This window comes from Thrips palmi, unplaced genomic scaffold (genome assembly GCF_012932325.1).
Source record: "Thrips palmi isolate BJ-2018 unplaced genomic scaffold, TpBJ-2018v1 HiC_scaffold_17, whole genome shotgun sequence".
Lineage (NCBI taxonomy): Eukaryota > Metazoa > Arthropoda > Insecta > Thysanoptera > Thripidae > Thrips > Thrips palmi.
The window spans coordinates 11365815-11385882 of NW_023144626.1; the positions used below are offsets into that span (position 1 = coordinate 11365815).

At 43.4% G+C, this 20068-nt stretch overlaps 3 protein-coding genes and 1 long non-coding RNA gene across 4 annotated transcripts; 1 reads left to right on the forward strand and 3 right to left on the reverse strand.

Moving 5' to 3' along the window:
• Positions 1–2833: 2833 nt before the first annotated feature.
• Positions 2834–4553, reverse strand: LOC117643313. The gene is made up of 3 exons (XM_034382149.1): positions 4405–4553; positions 3603–3671; positions 2834–3179 (listed from the first exon to the last, which is right to left on the reverse strand). Exons 1-3 carry the CDS (start codon positions 4549–4551, stop codon positions 3066–3068), a joined length of 330 nt encoding a protein of 109 aa, XP_034238040.1. The 5' UTR covers positions 4552–4553; the 3' UTR covers positions 2834–3065.
• A 6308-nt stretch (positions 4554–10861) lies between these two features.
• Positions 10862–16554, forward strand: LOC117643828. Its single transcript, XM_034382943.1, has 12 exons — positions 10862–12707; positions 12777–12836; positions 12922–13105; positions 13202–13762; positions 13849–14033; positions 14114–14257; positions 14339–14520; positions 14623–14871; positions 14951–15087; positions 15185–15362; positions 15443–15649; positions 15746–16554. The coding sequence occupies exons 1-12, from the start codon at positions 12398–12400 to the stop codon at positions 16124–16126; spliced, it is 2778 nt and encodes a 925-aa protein (XP_034238834.1). The 5' UTR covers positions 10862–12397; the 3' UTR covers positions 16127–16554.
• LOC117643829 lies at positions 15922–16651 on the reverse strand. Its single transcript, XR_004587646.1, has 4 exons — positions 16515–16651; positions 16334–16432; positions 16136–16236; positions 15922–16028 (listed from the first exon to the last, which is right to left on the reverse strand). It is a non-coding gene; the product is annotated as an uncharacterized LOC117643829 (long non-coding RNA).
• A 955-nt stretch (positions 16652–17606) lies between these two features.
• LOC117644055 lies at positions 17607–19785 on the reverse strand. The gene is made up of 6 exons (XM_034383241.1): positions 19587–19785; positions 19451–19492; positions 19054–19155; positions 18723–18874; positions 17900–18620; positions 17607–17799 (listed from the first exon to the last, which is right to left on the reverse strand). Exons 1-6 carry the CDS (start codon positions 19783–19785, stop codon positions 17684–17686), a joined length of 1332 nt encoding a protein of 443 aa, XP_034239132.1. The 3' UTR covers positions 17607–17683.
• Positions 19786–20068: the final 283 nt, after the last annotated feature.

Genomic DNA, 20068 nt, shown 5'->3' on the forward strand with positions numbered 1-20068 from the left:
TCGGTGATATTTTGCACACTCTTTAGGCATGTCTTTGGCTCGGCACACGCGAAATCTCACCATCGTAGCTCAACTGGTTCAGTTTTTATAGCCGAAAAACACCTAAAAACGGCGAATAATCGAGTTTTCTGCAGGCAGGATGCCTTCTGTCTTGAAGAAGGGGGGTCTGGGGGGCGGAGCCCCCCAGCCCCGATAACTTCAAAGGTTGGGTCAAGATCATGCTATTTGTAGATGAAGCAACTCTACCTACAGGGAAGGGGGGTCTGGGGGCGGAGCCCCCCAGCATGCAACAAGTTAGAAGTAACCGACGACGGACAAGCCATAGCCTGCCGAAGGCAGGCTAGCGCCGCAGGCCAAGGTAGGTACGCCAGGCGCGGATTGGAGGAACAGGCAGCGAGACATCGCGAAGCCTGTTACGACAAGACGCGGTCTGGCGTAAACCTACCTTGTTGTACTTAAGGTCGTCCGGCGTTGCCCCATAGGGTCAGAGCGGGGAAAAACCGGACACCTGCAAGTTGGGGAAGAAACGCACACCGCACTTTCGCCACAAATTTACCTGTTTTGGGACGTCCAAAGTATTCAGTATTGCTTATTGATGATCTGCTAGATAGCGTTTAAGAGGAATTTAGCCTACTTGAACCGGAAAGTATTCAAAGTCACCTTTAAACGAGGTCTCGTTTAAAACACCTTAAAAACCTTTAAAGTTGGTGCCCGCAATATCTCTTTTTAACGACTTTCCGAGCCTACTGTGACGAATATTCTTATTGTAAACGAAAGTTGGAAGTGTGGAGCCCAAGATACGTTCAAATGTTTTAGCAGATTTCCAGCTGGATTACATATGAAGGGTTAAATACGAAACGGGGAAAAACCGTACACTGGTGCGGGGAAAAATCGAACACCTCTTTTTTCTATAATAATCGATGAATTGCCCTAACGTCCCACCAAAGTGGTGGTAACAAGTGTATTTTAGCATTTCCCAACATTTAGTGGGAAAACAAACACGGCTGTTGACGATTTCATACATTTTGGTCATTTAACCTCAAAAACGTGCCGCCTCGGACCCCCTAACAATGCTACGATGATTTCTGTCTACCTAGGAATACTAATGCGCCTGCTTCAGTGGGTATCGCAAGTCTTACCCCCAAATATCGTTCTCAAGAGATTTCTGACCTACTTTCATAGGTTTTTGTTAAATTAAAGCCTATGTCCGATTTTTCCCCTTAGGTGTTCGATTTTTCCCCGTTTCGACGGGGAAGAATCGCACACTGTTTTTTCTCATTTATTACTGAATGAAGCCGCAAACGCACTCGCTGAGGGTTGAAATGTCTTTCTTTGAGGCTCGATCAACAGACCCAACGGATACATTGGCTAAAGATATTCATTTAGAGTCAAAATCGAGAAAGATTGCAAAACGTCCAGTTCTTCCCCGCCCTGACCCTAGGTCGTCCGGAATTACCCCAGCCTGGGGCAATTCCGGACACGTGCAGGGCTTTTGTTAGGCGCCTATATCTCCCTAACCGTTGCTGAGATTTGGCTTTCATGTGTACCATTTTGAAGATAAAGGTCCACACTTTACTCTCCTGTCATAACATTTAACCCAAGAAGCATATTCAAGCTCAAAGACAAAAAAGAAAAAAGTTCCGCCAAGGCAAGCTTAGCAAAGCGGTCTTGCCGTGGACCGGCTGGGGAGGCCGGGCAGAGAGGGGGCAAGAAGGGTGGGGGTGGCTGTGAGGAGTGGGGACTGGCGCGGCGAGGCGGCGTGGCGTGGCGGCGCAGGACGACGACAGACGACGACGACGACGACCAACACGACCATGCAGTCCCCTCCGAGCCCGAGCGCGCTGAATGGATGGATGGGTGGATGGGATGGGATGAGTGGGATCGGATGCAGAGCTAGAAGCGGTAGCAAGACCGCTTAAAAAGCGTCCGGCATAACCCCACTTTCCCTTAAGCGTGTCGCTGGGGACTTCCCTCTGGCCCAAGCTGCCTAGCCCAATCGCTGTGCCGACCTCTGTATGCCCCCTGCAGCGCATGGCACCCCCCGCTGCGGCTAGTGGAACAACACCCGGGTGGGGCAGCCACGAGGACCAGGACGACGACGGTGTGCTGTCATCAGTACACGTTTCTGCCTTGGACTGAACGGATGCGTTGTCATTCTCCTTCGGATTTATCCAAATCCATCCTTACATCTGAAGCCTGAATTCCAGTGAACAATTCATGCAATATTCAATCCAACTCGGAACACATAAGCGGCAACGCTGCGTGACTTGGAGGGGGTACCGACCCCTGTTTCCATGCAGCGCAGAATCTCCCGGCTACCCCCACTCCTGTGCCACCTCCATCCTTCGCGGCAACTGTTGCTCTGCAAACTGAAGTGTGTACATAGTACACTCTTATTAGAGCATGCTTCCAAGTACACTCTTATTTACAGCATACTTGCTAGGCACACGCTAAAATAGAGTGTGCCTGGCAAGTACACGCTAAATAAGTGTGTACCTTCTATGTACACGCTAAAATACACTTGATAAGTCCTATCTAAAAGCATGGGCCAGTTTAAGTGTACTTGCCAGGTACACTCTTATTTAGCGTGTACATGCAATGTACACTCTATGTAAGTGTGTACCTAGCAAGTATGCTGTAAATAAGAGTGTACTTGGAAGCATGCTCTAATAAGAGTGTACTATGTACACACTTCAGTTTGCACAGCGAATGATTTTCAGTGCTCAGCCCAAAAACAACGGGTTTAACTACACCTGCAGCAGTGAATGATACAAAAGATCATAACGCAGCCGTGTATCTGAGGGCATTTGTAAGGAAAAAAGTGACACATATGACAAGGAAACATTTTTTTTTATTCAGGCGGTGACTTGAGCACGCTAACCAAACTACGTCCAAATAAGACTTCTAGGAAAAACGGAGAACCATTAAGTAACCGCTTTCTTAGCTGTGCTGAGTTGCGTGCAGGAAGGAATGGAAGTTATCAGCAATAACAAATTAAGTTCTTTCAGACGTATTTGGGTCAGTTCAATCTGCATGGTTCTTCCGCGTAGACTTGGTGCTTATCTCTAGCACCCGTTGGGTTCCATCTCGCACTTGCGCTGGCAAGGGGCGAAGCAATTCGACCTTGCAAAACATTCATTACCACACCGCATGGCGCATTGCAATGGAGTGCATCTTCCCTGAAATGCGAAGAAACACAATTTAGGCCAGCGGTGCGAAAGCATTGGTTAGAACACGGGACGTTCAATCAAAGCAGCGAATCATGATATCACTGAAATACAGCTTGTACCATTATATGCAAGGTTTATAATTGTTAACAAGCCCATTGCAAAGAATTTTAAAGCAGCATGTTGGCGTCACAGAATTTTATAAGAAAAAGTTTTTTACGTCGTACAATCTGCGCTGTCAGTTAGGATTGTCTTGGATCAGTATTGACAGTTAGGATTATTCAATTACGAGGCGTGGATATGTGCCGCACCCTCTTTTTCAAGTTTTAAGTTAAGCGCTTATACGTGAACGTTTTATTGCGAGTTAAGGGCCCCGGCCTTTAAGGTCCTAATCAGCAATGTAACGTGTCATTCGTGCCAGCCTGTCAAACATACCAGGCGGGGGACGTGCTGCGGCTGCGCCAATAAACTGTCTGTTGGTTCTGCTGGTACGGCTTCGACAACCTGTAAAGTATATCAATCACAGGCATGATTAAGGGAAGGTGGGGTACCATGTGACAGGGCCACTATGTGACATTGGCTTTTTCTCCCAAACGGCTTGCTACCTAACAGCGGTAAGCAGACTCAAAGGAACGAATCATTTAGGAGCATCGACGTGCTCAAGGTCGTGACTCTCTTTCGAAAAGGACGGGAATGGTAGCGATCAGAATTGGAAGCCCTTTTAACACAGCCCATCGGAAACTTTTTCGTTGGAGAGCAATCGAGTCACGCGTTCTGTTCGAGTTCCTGTTTCGCGACTCAGGGGCTCAGAACCCGTCCGGAATTTTGAACGCATCTACCGGTCTTCTGCGGCCCCCAGTGGAGCTTGTACATTCCAAATCTAAAGGCGGTAATATTTCCACCCTTTACTGGCGGTTTTTTTGAATTGGCGGTGTCCACATTTTACCGCCAATACGAAGGCGGTACAGAAATTACCGCCCTTTTCTTGGCACTCTGGGGGAACGTTACTGGCGGTAATACTTTGTACCCCCTTTTACGCACAAACTTAATGGCGTGCAATTGGCGGTAATACACTGTACCGCCGTTTTCCTCCGGTTTGTAGGGTGCATAATTGGCCGGCTCTAGATTTAACCGCCAATAGGAAAGCGGTACAGGTTTTACCACCTTCGCCACTCCGTGTGTACCGCCCATAGATTTGTAGTGTAGCACTCGATCAAGCTGCATTTATTGTACATACCAGCAGAGTGACGACTGTCGCGAATGCGAAGAAGACGAGAAGTTTCATGTTGGCGCTGTAAACACACCGAAGTCTCCCACCGTATTTATACGATCGACTTCCAACATAAAACTGGCATCGTAAACAAGTCACAAACGACAGCTGCATTATCTTTCGGCGTTGTTATCACAGCTGTCTCCCCTTCGTGGGTCACGTTTAGCAAGTCATCGGTCGTGTTCCACGAACGGACTTCTTAAACACACTTGCCTCTGAACCACACTGTTAAATCCACTGCAATATTACAAGGTGGGTGTACGCCAGACCGTGTCTTGTCGTAACAGGCTCCGCGATGCTGCGCCAGTTTCGACAATCCACGCCTGGCGTTTGCACCTACCTTAGCCTGCGGCGCTAGCCTGCCTTCGGCAGGCAATGGCTTGTCCATCGTCGGTTACTTCTAACTTGTTGTATGCTAGGGGGCCCCGCCTAGGGTGGCCCACGCGAAAAAAAAAGTTTCAAAATCGAGGAGCGCCGCACGGAATCTTAAAGTTTGGCCCAAAAAAAGATTTTTTCCACATTTTCTCGATTTTTTTTGGAGCATTTTTAGGGGTCGCTCAACGCGCTCAAAGTTTTTAGAAAAATAATGAATTTCAGTGAATAATACTTTCTGGTGCTGTAATTCGAGTTTTGATCGTAAAGAGAAAAACGAAACGCCGAATTGTTCTTATTGATGCCTAGAATAAGTTCGGAAATACTGCATTCCGAATATGCATATGGCCTACTTTCCAGGGGTCAAAAACTGCAAAAAAATAAGGGGAAAATGCCGTATTTTCATCTTTTTAGGCCGATTTGACACCTTTTCCGCCGTCGGATCGTCTTCTCCTATGCGCCAATCGATTCCCCACACCGAGAGGACCCCTAGAAACATCTTGGACCATGCGCGTAAACGACTGCCTACTTTCCAGGGGCGATCAATTTAAAGAAACGTTCACAATTTGTGCCTTTTTTCACCTTCTAAGGCCAGATTGACACCTTTCTGGGCGTCCTATCGTCTTGCCATGTGGGCCAATCGACTCCCCATGATGCGAGAACCCCAAGAAACAACTTGGACGATGCGAGTAAACGACTGCCTATATTGCAGGGGCGGTCAATTTAAAGAAACGTTCGAAATTTGCGTTTTTTTTTCACCTTTTAGGTTCAGTTTGACACCTTTCTAGGCGTCCTATCGTCTTGTTCTATGCGCCAATTGGACTCGCAACGGAGCTGGCCGGAATCTCTGCCTTGCTAATTGTAGTTCACTATTTCTCCGACTAAATATGCGATTTTTGAGATGGGTCGGGCATTTTCAGAAAGAAGACATCTTAAAGTATGCCCTAAATTCAAAAAAGTTTCAATTTTCCCACCAGGGCTCGAACAGGAACAGGTTAACCGTTGCGCTACTCAAATGCGCAAGGGCGACGGACATGGTGCCAGGGGCGACGCAGGGGGGACGCATCTTCAGCTTGCGATAGAAACTTCCCGATGCCGCAAAAGTGATGGGACATAGTTTGTCTTCGATATATATCAAGGTACACCACTTGTCCCATCACTTTTGCGGCATCCGGAAGCTTCTAGCCCAAGTTGAAGAGGCGCCCCCCCTGCGTCGCCCCTGGCACCATGCCCGTCGCCCTGCGCATTTGAGTAGCGCAACGGTTAAGCTGTTCCTGTTCGAGCCCTGGTGGGAAAATTGAAACTTTTTTGAATTTAGGGCATACTTTAAGATGTCTTCTTTCCAAAAATGCCCGAGCCATCTCAAAACTCTCATATTTAGTCGGAGAAATAGTGAACTACAATTAGCAAAGCAGAGATTCCGGCCAGCTCCGTTGCGAGTCCATTACCCCTAGTCTCATGGCCAATCGATTCCTCATGATGAAAGAACCCCGAGAAACACCTTAGACGATGGGAGGAAACGGTTCATACCTGATTGGCGGTGATCAGATGGCGGTTAAGGCTGCAAAATGTGCGATACCGGCCCAAAACGGCTGAAAAAGAGGTCCCTTTCATACTTTTCTTGATTTGATGGCGCCCGACAGGTAGCCTATCCTCAACCAATAGTATCAAAGTTGTGTCTAGGGGTTCTCTTATGGTGGGGAATCCATTGGCGCATAGAACAAGACGATAGGACGCCTAGAAAGGTGTCAAACTGAACCTAAAAGGTGAAAAAACGCAAATTTCGAACGTTTCTTTAAATTGACCGCCCCTGCAATATAGGCAGTCGTTTACTCGCATCGTCCAAGTTGTTTCTTGGGGTTCTCGCATCATGGGGAGTCGATTGGCCCACATGGCAAGACGATAGGACGCCCAGAAAGGTGTCAATCTGGCCTTAGAAGGTGAAAAAAGGCACAAATTGTGAACGTTTGGACAAGCCATTGCCTGCCGAAGGCAGGCTAGCGCCGCAGGCTAAGGTAGGTGCAAACGCCAGGCGTGGATTGTCGAAACTGGCGCAGCATCGCGGAGCCTGTTACGACAAGACACGGTCTGGCGTACACCCACCTTGTAATATTGCAGTGGATTTAACAGTGTGGTTCAGAGGCAAGTGTGTTTAAGAAGTCCGTTCGTGGAACACGACCGATGACTTGCCAAACGTGACCCACGAAGGGGAGACAGCTGTGATAACAACGCCGAAAGATAATGCAGCTGTCGTTTGTGACTTGTTTACGATGCCAGTTTTATGTTGGAAGTCGATCGTATAAATACGGTGGGAGACTTCGGTGTGTTTACAGCGCCAACATGAAACTTCTCGTCTTCTTCGCATTCGCGACAGTCGTCACTCTGCTGGTATGTACAATAAATGCAGCTTGATCGAGTGCTACACTACAAATCTATGGGCGGTACACACGGAGTGGCGAAGGTGGTAAAACCTGTACCGCTTTCCTATTGGCGGTTAAATCTAGAGCCGGCCAATTATGCACCCTACAAACCGGAGGAAAACGGCGGTACAGTGTATTACCGCCAATTGCACGCCATTAAGTTTGTGCGTAAAAGGGGGTACAAAGTATTACCGCCAGTAACGTTCCCTCAGAGTGCCAAGAAAAGGGCGGTAATTTCTGTACCGCCTTCGTATTGGCGGTAAAATGTGGACACCGCCAATTCAAAAAAACCGCCAGTAAAGGGTGGAAATATTACCGCCTTTAGATTTGGAATGTACAAGCTCCACTGGGGGCCGCAGAAGACCGGTAGATGCGTTCAAAATTCCGGACGGGTTCTGAGCCCCTGAGTCGCGAAACAGGAACTCGAACAGAACGCGTGACTCGATTGCTCTCCAACGAAAAAGTTTCCGATGGGCTGTGTTAAAAGGGCTTCCAATTCTGATCGCTACCATTCCCGTCCTTTTCGAAAGAGAGTCACGACCTTGAGCACGTCGATGCTCCTAAATGATTCGTTCCTTTGAGTCTGCTTACCGCTGTTAGGTAGCAAGCCGTTTGGGAGAAAAAGCCAATGTCACATAGTGGCCCTGTCACATGGTACCCCACCTTCCCTTAATCATGCCTGTGATTGATATACTTTACAGGTTGTCGAAGCCGCACCAGCAGAACCAACAGACAGTTTATTGGCGCAGCCGCAGCACGTCCCCCGCCTGGTATGTTTGACAGGCTGGCACGAATGACACGTTACATTGCTGATTAGGACCTTAAAGGCCGGGGCCCTTAACTCGCAATAAAACGTTCACGTATAAGCGCTTAACTTAAAACTTGAAAAAGAGGGTGCGGCACATATCCACGCCTCGTAATTGAATAATCCTAACTGTCAATACTGATCCAAGACAATCCTAACTGACAGCGCAGATTGTACGACGTAAAAAACTTTTTCTTATAAAATTCTGTGACGCCAACATGCTGCTTTAAAATTCTTTGCAATGGGCTTGTTAACAATTATAAACCTTGCATATAATGGTACAAGCTGTATTTCAGTGATATCATGATTCGCTGCTTTGATTGAACGTCCCGTGTTCTAACCAATGCTTTCGCACCGCTGGCCTAAATTGTGTTTCTTCGCATTTCAGGGAAGATGCACTCCATTGCAATGCGCCATGCGGTGTGGTAATGAATGTTTTGCAAGGTCGAATTGCTTCGCCCCTTGCCAGCGCAAGTGCGAGATGGAACCCAACGGGTGCTAGAGATAAGCACCAAGTCTACGCGGAAGAACCATGCAGATTGAACTGACCCAAATACGTCTGAAAGAACTTAATTTGTTATTGCTGATAACTTCCATTCCTTCCTGCACGCAACTCAGCACAGCTAAGAAAGCGGTTACTTAATGGTTCTCCGTTTTTCCTAGAAGTCTTATTTGGACGTAGTTTGGTTAGCGTGCTCAAGTCACCGCCTGAATAAAAAAAAAATGTTTCCTTGTCATATGTGTCACTTTTTTCCTTACAAATGCCCTCAGATACACGGCTGCGTTATGATCTTTTGTATCATTCACTGCTGCAGGTGTAGTTAAACCCGTTGTTTTTGGGCTGAGCACTGAAAATCATTCGCTCTGCAAACTGAAGTGTGTACATAGTACACTCTTATTAGAGCATGCTTCCAAGTACACTCTTATTTACAGCATACTTGCTAGGTACACACTTACATAGAGTGTACATTGCATGTACACGCTAAATAAGAGTGTACCTGGCAAGTACACTTAAACTGGCCCATGCTTTTAGATAGGACTTATCAAGTGTATTTTAGCGTGTACATGGAAGGTACACACTTATTTAGCGTGTACTTGCCAGGCACACTCTATTTTAGCGTGTGCCTAGCAAGTATGCTGTAAATAAGAGTGTACTTGGAAGCATGCTCTAATAGGAGTGTACTATGTACACACTTCAGTTTGCAGAGTGCTTTTGACGCGCTTTCGCAGTCTGACTGTCCCACCATCTCTTTGTCGCCAAGAGCCAGATTTGCACGGATTTCGGGTAAGTGCAGTTCTTCACACAATGGCCTTGCTTCTCTGAATTCAGACCCCACATCGATGTCGGTCACAAACGGTTTCCAAAGCAAGCTGCGGCTGCTCCCCATGGAATGAGTTCAATCCTTGGACGCCGAAGGCTTGGGGGTCCGCGTCACTCATGTACCCCGGCCTGGCCTTTCTTTTAGGATTCCTTCGTTCCATTTTTCCTGACACACAGCACACAGTAAAAAAAGATTCGCCGATTCGGTGACGTCTGGGCGCCAAAACGAGAACATTACAAGAACAGCGACACCCTCAAACTGTTCTGGCGGCCCTCTGTTCGTTTCGGCGACGCTCGGTCTAGTTTCGGTGGCGCTCGGTCCGTTCCGGAGCAGCCACCTCACCGGAACGGCACTGCAGTCACCCTCCCGCCAGCGACTTTTTGGCTGAGCGATAGCGAAGCCTGTTACTCAGGTGGGGTTGAAAAATTTTTCCTGTCTGCGTGCGTGCGTGCGTGTGTGTGTGTGTGTGTCCGCGCTACTCCTCCTGAACGGCTCGGCCGATCTCGGTGAGATTTTGCACACTTTTAGGGTATGTCCTTGGCTCGTCACACGCGAAATTTCACTATCCTAGCTCAACTGGTTCGGTTTTTATAGCCGAAAAACCCCTAAAAACGGCGAAAAATCGAGTTTTCTGCAGGCAGATCACTTCTGCCTTGAAGAAAGGGGGGTCTGGGGGGCGGAGCCCCCCAGCCTCGACAAGTTAAAAAGTCAGGCCAATGCAGCCCTAGGCACGAAATCAAATGCTGTTTTGACCTCCAATCACGCAAATCGGTATGCGGATGCCTGGAAATGAAACCTAGCCTGCCGAAGGCAGGCAAGCGCCGCAGGCCAAGGTAGGTGTAACGCCAGGCGTGGATTGTCGAAACTGGCGCAGCATACACTCTACAAAAAATGTCCTGTCAACGCCGTTAATTTATTACCAATGTTTGCTGTTATGCAATTCACGGCGTTTGCTGTGAACTAGTTCACGGCGTTCACTGTGATCTCGGTTACAGTGTTCACTGTGATCTGGCCACAGTAAACGCCGTGAATTGGAGCCTGATTTGCAGTACTTCGGTGCTTAGCGGCGTCAAACTCACAGTGTTTACTGGGGACCAGATCACAGTGAACACCGCGAACAAGATCACAGTGAATCCCGTGAGCAGCTCACAGTAAACGCTGTGAATTGACCTACAGTGAAAACTGGTAATAAATTAACGGCATTTACAGGACATTTTTGGTAGAGTGTAGCGAAGCCTGTTACGACAAGACACGGTCTGGCGTACACCTACCTTGTAATCGTCGTATTAATGTGAAATAGGACACAAAACAAGTCAGGGGCTGTCAGTAATCATTCGCGTGACTCATCAAAGCGTAACATTGCCGGCGGGCACGCACAAATATGCACAGACACACTGAGAAATCAAATGTGGTCTGTGCCGCACCAACTGATGCGGAGCTTTGGATGACAATTTGACCGCACTATTTAATGCGGTGTGTGGAGGGTGAACACAGACCGCACAAGATTCATGAGGAGTGAGATCAAGTGACGCGGTCTCTATTCTCACCGCATCAGCTCATGCGGTGAGAATTTAGACCGCATCACTTGATGCGGTCTCTATTTTCACCCCACCAGCTCACCTGGTTTTCCGTTTCTCCTGATAAACCGCAGCCATAACACTTTCCTTATAATAAAATATTGTTCTTTGGCTTAGAAAGGGTGCAATAGGAGACTTGTCAAATATTCCATCCCCTAACCTTAGTCAACCAACACATACCTATAATGTTGATGTTTGTAGTGCTGAGTTGCTTAAATTAGAAGTAGAAAACAGCTGTCCAAATGCAACCTAAGAGTCCAATACTTGATTCTTGGGTAACACTGAGTTTTGTTTTCGACAGTCTCACGTCTTCGGTCTTGAACACAAAACAACTTGAGCAAACAGTCCTTCCAAGTCAAGAGTGAGACAAGCACTGTTGTTGCACCCATACCAGAAGGGTTAGGTTCCCCAACGCCCAGGTCATAACATTTTGAATGCTGGCGACGGTTGCACATGTCAACATGTTGAAAAGACTTGAACTTGTTCTTCGTCATGATTTTAAAGGTCTGCAAGATCCAAAAGACTTAACAACCAACTTTGACAAGGAATTTTGCAAAACGAACACAGTACACGGTAACACTCCAAAACTGTTGTTTGAACGATGCCGACAAAACAGTATGAGAAACTGCGTTTACGAAAACTCTCGCTCGATTTAGAGAGGTCGACTGACACCTGCTCTCGATCTCGGCTCGAGCCTTACCGCGCTTACGGCCTTGGAATTTGAAATGCACTGAAAACTAACAGATCGCTAGGTTTTGACAAATCAGTACACTCAAAGTTGGACTCGCTCTGGTGACCAGACGCGCGGTGCGCGATGTCGTAGTCGTTAGAAAAGAGGATCTTTCTCTCCGTGAAGTAGGGCCTCTCATGTTCTCTCCCCCCCGCGCACTGCAAACCTGCAAACTGCAGTACCGGCAGTGACGTCACATTGACAGGGCATCCAACAAACTCAAGTAACGTGGTAACGCCCGTCTTAATTCGCTTTTAAGATAGAAGCAAGGCCATTTTATAAGTTCAACTAAAAGGATCAAAGAAAATAAAAAACAAACTAAAAGCTGCTTTATTTGATAACCAAATAGCAAGTCTAAGAATAAAACAAAACCGTCAAGGTAGAAGTTAGGTTGGCACTACACCCATGTCACCAACCGCGCGAACGGCGGTTTTCAGGTCCATTTGACGAGGCGAAGGCATAACGAGCTGAGTTTTAGTTTCCGCAGTAAGTTGAAGAAAAGGAGAATCAAATTGTTTATCCACCAAATAGTTTATTTGATCCACATTGATAATGGTAAGCAAAATCTTATATTAAGCAGAAACACTTCTCAAACTTCAAATACAGCTATTTTGAAACATGTACAAAGTCTCCAATAGTTATGGGCTGAATCGAGCAAAGGCATGGTTGTATCTAATTTATCACTGTTAAAAATTCACTAGGGTACATTACTACTAGATGAAGAAATCCTTAACATGATACGAAATTGGGATGATGAATCTCTTTTATCTGAGGGGGAGTTGCAAGATTTGTGCTCCTTTTTAAAATCACCTCAAGTTGGGGTGAAAAGTTTAGAGCATTTGCAATACATACAGATAATGGACCTACCGTCCACTTTAAGCTTAGTCCAGAAGAGAATGCTGTTAGCCTGCTTCCAAAACCAAGGTGAGATTACTTTTAATCTACTCAGTCTAACTCATGAAAATCAAATTTTCTACAAGTCTAAAAATATTTCTTACAATACAGGCAAAGAAATTGAAAACAGACAGACCGAAGATTGGACAGGTAAGACAGTCACAAACTACAGTTTCTGATTGAATTATTGTCATCCATTTAATTAAATTCTTTATTTAGGTGGAGAAGAAACAGAGTCCTTTGTCTGTGGACACGAATTCTATGATGAATGGTACACAGGTATGAACACACAATTTTTTTACACTTCAATTTTGGGATTGAACTTACTGGTTGGTTGCTAAATTTATTATACTTTTTTTTCCAGAGCATTATTGTACAAGTTACACTGGGGGATACCGAAATTTGTATTCAGTTAAAAATATTACTCCAGGAACACCTCCAGATAGTGACACAAATGTTCCAAAAAACAATAATTCACCTGAGTCAGATTCACCTGTGTCAAACACAGACAAGTCACCACAGCATTTCCCAGCTAATGACATTGATAGGTGAGTGTTTCCTAAAAACATCATGGCAAAATGTAAGAGTTGATTTCATTCGATATAGCTCATATGCTGGTTTTCTTCTTTTTATCTTACTTTTAGAGAACATGTTGAAGAACATGAGACGTTTTTGATGGAAGACAAAACCAGCGTCCTAGTTGTGAAGATGAAGTCAGATGGGGATTGTCTGTTTGCTTCCATTACCCACCAAGTTGGGAGCTTTTCTCCCCTATACAGTTCTGGCCATTGTGCAGAAATCATTGCTGCCAGAGAGGCAACGGTCAAATACCTCCAAGAGAACTGGGAAAATGATGAGCTCCTGAAAGATAACATCAAAGACTCAATGCAACAATCACAGTTCGATGACTATTCAGGTCCAGATGAAAAAGGCCAAGTTGAGGAATACCTCAATAATTTAAGAGAAGGTAGAGAGTGGGGAGGCCTTGAAAGTCTTAAGGCGCTTGCCGAGCATTACAATGTTTCCATCAGGGTGTTCGTAGAGGACCGACGAGCATTTACTGTGACACCTAATGCGTTCTCTGTTGAAGAAAATGAAGGAACTCCAGAGATCCTGGTGGCTTTCCGCAAAGCTGTATTGATTGATGACTACTGGAACCATTATGACAGTGTGCTTCGGTATCTGCCGAGTAACAAAGAATCAAGGTAAAACAAAATCTGATGGGTTAGGTAAATTACAAAGTTTTGGAAAAGACAAAAATGACTTACAAAGCTTCTGTTTCTTAATACAGTGACCAAAAGGAGTCATCTCCTGTTATGGAGCAGGACTCATCTTCTGCCCTGGAGCCGGACACGGACAGCAAATATGCAGAGGTGAAGCAGTTCTTTACAGATGCTAGTTGGATGGCTCATTCTGAAACAGAACGTGACAGGTTGAAAAATATCTATGAAAGATATTTAGGAATGCGTCAAAGGAGTGAGTACATTATTTTTGACAAATTTGAACTACACTAGGAATATTTGTTATTATTGTTATCTCCGAGCTTTTATTTTCAGATTTTGAGCTCAAGAAACCTTATTTTGTGATTGAACATGAAAAGAGAAAAGAAAAAGAGAAAAAGAAGGCTGAAAAAGCCGAGGCAAATAACATTAAACCAGAACCGGCTCAACCAACTAGAAGGAGCGCCAGAAACATTCGCAGTAAGTCTCTACATAACATTTTAAGGCATTACAGGACCTTTCTGTCCAATACACTATTTACTTTAATTTTTATTTTTAAAGAAGATGAAAAGGCAGATGAAGTGAAAACAAAGAAAGTGGTGGTGAAACCAACCGTGGAGATGAATAATAGCGTGGAGATGAATAATAGCGTGGAGATGAATAATAGCGTGGAGATGAATAATAGCATAGCTAGCAGTCCTCCAAAAGCTTCTACCAAAAGGAAATTTGTTAAAAGACTAAGGGTAACAGGACCTCTTAATGAAAGTGTTGAACACTTAACTGTCTTTGATAATTTTTTTTTTTTTAATCTGTTTAAATGTACCCAAAATACCTTACATTTTCAGAAACCAAGACTCTTTGGGAGGAGGCTAGTCTACCCCACTCCATTGCCTCCATTTGGAACAGGAACACTGTTCCAGTTAAATGAACCACCACATACAAGAAATATTAGCCCAATACTGAGTGATTGCAAGCATTTTATTCGTAACTACCTTGGTGATGACTACTTGGACAAGAGCGAGTATGATGCCTTTGCCAGGACAATGGTCGAAAAATATCCAATGCTCAAGACCGACATAGGGGGCCAAAGTTGGGTATGTATAAGCAACATTATATGTAATTTCTGTGGCTTTTGTTTCAGCTATACTTGACTAAACTTTACTTGTTTTCTAGTGGACCTTCAAAAAATCTTTAAGTGCCTCATTCAGAGATGACAGAAAGAAAGCCAAAGCGGAGGAGGAGAATGAGAAAAAGAAAAAACCACCAAAAAAGATGAAAGTCATGGAGTGCCATGGCATAATTAAAGAAAGGTAGTATTTTTAGGCTAACAACAATTGAGATTTATTTATGGAAAATGTACCAATGTTATAATTAAACTTACTGAAAATTATTACCGTCTCATTGCAGTGCACCACACTCAGAGAGAGATGAAGATGGCAAGATGAAGGAACTGAGAGAGGCGAAGGAGAAGAAGCTGATAGTTAAACTATTAGTTGAAACGAAGGACATTAGAAGAGCGAGTTACAGAACTCTATCGAGGTCTGAGGTCACAAGATTGTATCCTCACTTGAATGATCCTGATATGGTAAATGCAAGATTCCGTATTAGTTTGATTTTATTATCCTTAAGAGAGAATTATTATGAAAATCTTATTCTACCTATTAGATGCTATTTGATTACCTGAGTGCCAACAACTTCAGTTTTGAAGAACTTGAAGAAAACGCCTTGAAGACACTTCACCTCATTGGACAACATTTCAATGTGGATGTGTCCACTGAAGAAGGAAAACTGCTGGCTCTTTTGGAGATGCATGATTATTTTTTATCAGCAGCTGTAAAAAAAGGAGCAAAACCAGTTTTTACTATTGTAGATGTGAGTAATGACACTGCTATCATTAACAAAGATATAAGCTTATTATTAAAAATGACATTAAGAAAACATTTAAGCCATTGTATTTACCTTTTCCAGAAACCGTCTAAAATGGATTCTCTTCTCAGCTCACCCATTCAATCACCTTTTCTTGTGGTCCACATTAAGGACAATCCATTCGTTCATGACTGCAAAGAGTTGAAGGCAGCTGCTATCGGAATGGAAGGAAGATTGCTCCTAACCATAAATAACAAACCATCAGCAGTTAAATGCATGGCACTCTTGATTGCTTCTTATATTGTTTTTGACCTTGAGTACCCATATGCTTATATGGAGTTTTTGAGAGCTCTTGAGAGGTTTGTCACTGGATCCAATGTCAAATCTAAATACGGTAACACAAAGAAGAAATTTGATGTATTTAATTCAATGATAAACAATGTAAAAGGAAACAATAAGAAAACAAAAAGGAAAAACAAATAGCTCACCTACCTTTTCATAAATTAGATTTTTTTTTTGCAAATTGTCCATGAGCAAACAAAGTCATTAAGCCTTGTTAACATAAAGGTCATTATTTCTAATCTTTTATTATTCTGGAAGGAAAGAAAAATATATCATATAAAAACATTGTTATATTCTGGTTTAGTCTAGACAAGAAGTAAATAAATTGTCTACCTTAATTCTGTTTACCTTTTACTTGTGCCATTTGCAGATTTGTAGAGAATAAACTGCAATTAGTTCCTATCTGCGAGCTCTCTTCTTTGATTTGGGCATGTTGTTGGCTGAGTCCTGAAAAGTAAACAAAATTTTGTTAAATATTGACAGTGTGGTACTGATTTAAGTTGCATAATAAACTGATGAAAAAATTTACCTCCAAAGTCCAACTTTCCAATGCAGAATAAGGAACTTTAGACTCATACATCAGTGGTATGTAGCAAGTTTTCTGATGACTAACTCCAAGTAGAGGCCGAACAAAGTGAGTTTCCTTAAGACACATAGCAGTCATCATTGACTTATCTGGCATACATTTAACCTCGTATGCATTGAATTTCACATCAAACTGGATTGTTTCTAAATCACGGCACAGCAAAATGGGAATTTCTTGGAAGAGGAATATCTTGAACAGTGTTCCAAACTTTGGAAGGCGTGGTGCATTCACATCAAGCAGCACTATACAGTCCACTTTAAATTCAAATCCATGATAAGTAAGATTTTCCACAGGAATCAGTTCATTGTCATCATGTAATTGTGGCATGGCTGATTTGAGACAGTTTTTCCATTCCAAACACTCAAATTGAATAGCAGGTCCCATCTTACCAGAATGTCCAGCATAAAGGAATTTCCCAGGTGGAGAGGTTTCAACTTCATTCAAAAACCTATCCAGAACTCTTCCTGTAATTGATAGAGGGACATTCACAGCATTGTGAAGAATTTTAAACAACCTTTTTAAGATTGCGTGGAAACCCTCAAATCTCATACACCACTGTTCAGTCAGAACACCAAACATCAATATTTGAGTGGGCAGGTGAGTGAGGAAGTGCCATTTCAAAGTCATAAGTTCACCATACAATCTCTTGAATTCACGAAGAAAATCCTTAATAATATTCCTTAATACATCCACAACTTCATCATCTGCAACAGATGCCAAGCTAATACTGAGAATCATCAAAAGTCGGTTGTAGTTCTTTAACTTTGCTGGATCACACCTTCCATTCAATATAAAAGGAATTAGATGGGCTAGGAGAAACATTTGGGATGCAGTTTGCCTCAAATTATTGTTAAGGTGTTCTGCCTTGATTTGACCCGGCTTGTCTTTCTTGAGAGGTCCATAGTCGAAGGATGAGATGAAATCATTGACCTCACTCAATTTTACTCGGTTGCTTGAGATGGCATCTTTCAGCAGCAAACGGGCATTAACTTCTAGCACACCAGATTCTGCAAAGACATGCATAATGTCGAGAGGGAAAGCCTTTGTTACATCAAAGTATTTAACTTCCATAAAACAGCTCCTACTGTTGACACCATAGCGCATTGATGGATTCATAGATAAAGCATCCTCTTCAACATCTTGTTCGTCAGAATCCGTAAAACTGTCATCATTAGCAGCATTCCCAGAATAAATTTCTTGCAAGTGATTTTCATGGAGCTCAGCATTTCTGAGAAGTGAACCATCTTCAACGAAGTGATCAAATATGTTATGTTTGTTGACCAAACATAGCCTGCAAGGGCTAAAAGCCGAAGGGCTTTCTTTCATACCAGCAAAGTTGGCACTGGCAGGAGTGTCGCCACACACGAACAGCAAACATCCATGGAACTTAGTAGGTTTTCCTTTTATATTGAAGACCACTCCTTCTGTAGACAGCTTATTGATCCCTGCAATAAAATCTTTCAGAGCTGGCCTATTTCCTTGGTCCATTCGTATCTTTGTACAGAGGGATAACAAATTGATGGATTTGAGAGTCGATCGCAACCAGGGATAAATATTTCCTATAGTCCATGTAAAAGATCTTAATTGAAGGTGCGAACCCTTGCAAGAAAGGCCATCACCTGGTCCTAGGTCATCACCATATGCAACAATCACAATAGAACAGGGATCCTTGACAAGCACAGGATGTGACTGCCACATATAACCATCAGCTAGGTATCTAATCTTGCCATCTTCTGATTTCAAAGGGTTTTGGATGCAGTGCAGAATATCTTCACACTGAAGAAGAACCTCTAACACTTGAAGAAATGGGGATGCATACCCTTGAACGACAGGAACTACTTTAAAACCACTTTTGTCTAATAATTTAGGTTCATTCTTTGTACTGATGAGAATTGGCTCCAGAGAGGTGAGGTAGTATTTTCTGAAGGCTATCTGCCTTTGTCTTGTCTGCAGTCCTTCAAATAAAGACTGCCCCCTTAGATTTTCAAACACAGATTTCACTTCACTGGCTGTGATAATGTCCTGAGTTTGACATGCTAACAGTTTAGTCTGCATTGGAAAAAAAAATAGAAAGAAAGAAAAATTTTAAGCTACATGACTGATGAAGACAATGGTTTAGAATTACAGAAATGCAAAGGAAATTGTCCATACCTCTAGAACAAGATTGTAGTGAACCATCAAATCTTCCATTCCTTTCACAATTTGATCTATACTTGTCTGTGGTGACACACATTTATCCCTTATATTTGAAAGGAAAGCATGAGCTTTCTGTTGTAAGATTTCTTCCGGTAGAGGAGCATTATCTATAAACAATACAGAAAAATATTTGTTTTATTTGAAACGCATGGTGAAAAGTTCATGCAGTCTTCACAAGAACTCGTTATTTTTATTATTTCAAACTAATTAAAGAAGCTTCTCAAACAATAAACAATAAATAAATATTTACACCATCACAATAATTTAAAAGAGTTACTGCCTTTACCTTCCAATGAGGCATCCAATGAAGAGTCAGCAACTTCATTGAAGTAGAATGACATGTCCTGATCGATTTCAACTTCACTGTCAGTATCAGCATCGTCCGCAACTGTAACACACAGAATAAATAAATTAAAGGAAAGATAAAACTATTCTGAGTATAACTATCACACTAACAAACACTAGCAAATAGTGAGAGCAGTAATAGGTGACTGCTATGTGCAGTCTACACGTAGAAGTCTGCGGGTTATAATGGGTGCTCAAAGTTTTACTAATCAGGTTTTCCCATCAGGTGGCATTTCATGAACATGAAAGTAACATGGGTGATAACTTAACCTACCAAATAACACCTCACAGATTACAAAAAATTGGCTGAGTAAGCAGAACATAAAATAAGATTGTACCTGTTGATACTGTTGGTTCCTCTATATGCTGTTTAGTCATGGCTGTGGGAAGACAAACAGAAAACATAACCATTAAGGTGTAATTTTGAAAGAGTTCACACACAAGGAGAACCAGTGAATAGAATGAAAAACTCACAAAGCTTTTTCTTGTGTAGGCTCACAAGGTGTTTTTGTAGAGCCTTGACAGACTTAAACTTGGACGTACAGAGGGAACACACAACCCTAAACGTTGGATCATGTTGATGAGAAAGTTGATGCTTTAGCAGACTGGTCTTGTTACTGGATGAAAAAGTGCAAAACAGGCACTTTGTACTTATACTTTCTTCCTCTTCCATTGTAATTTATCTCCTCAAAACCTCTTCGTCCAAGCACAACTGCTACAAATAGGCACAAATTTTAACCTAAACACTCAAACAGCGGCGACAATAACAAAAAGCACCACATGTGTGCCAACTAGACTGGAGCTTCGCGAAGCCCAATCAATGTTGGCAGGTCTGTTTCAGCGCCACCATTCAAATAATTCAAAGTAGCTCTCCGTAGGAATCTAAGGGAAAAGGTGGCAGCTGACCACCACGTATGGATATTTAGCATTACTATAATATTTATTAGCCTATTGAT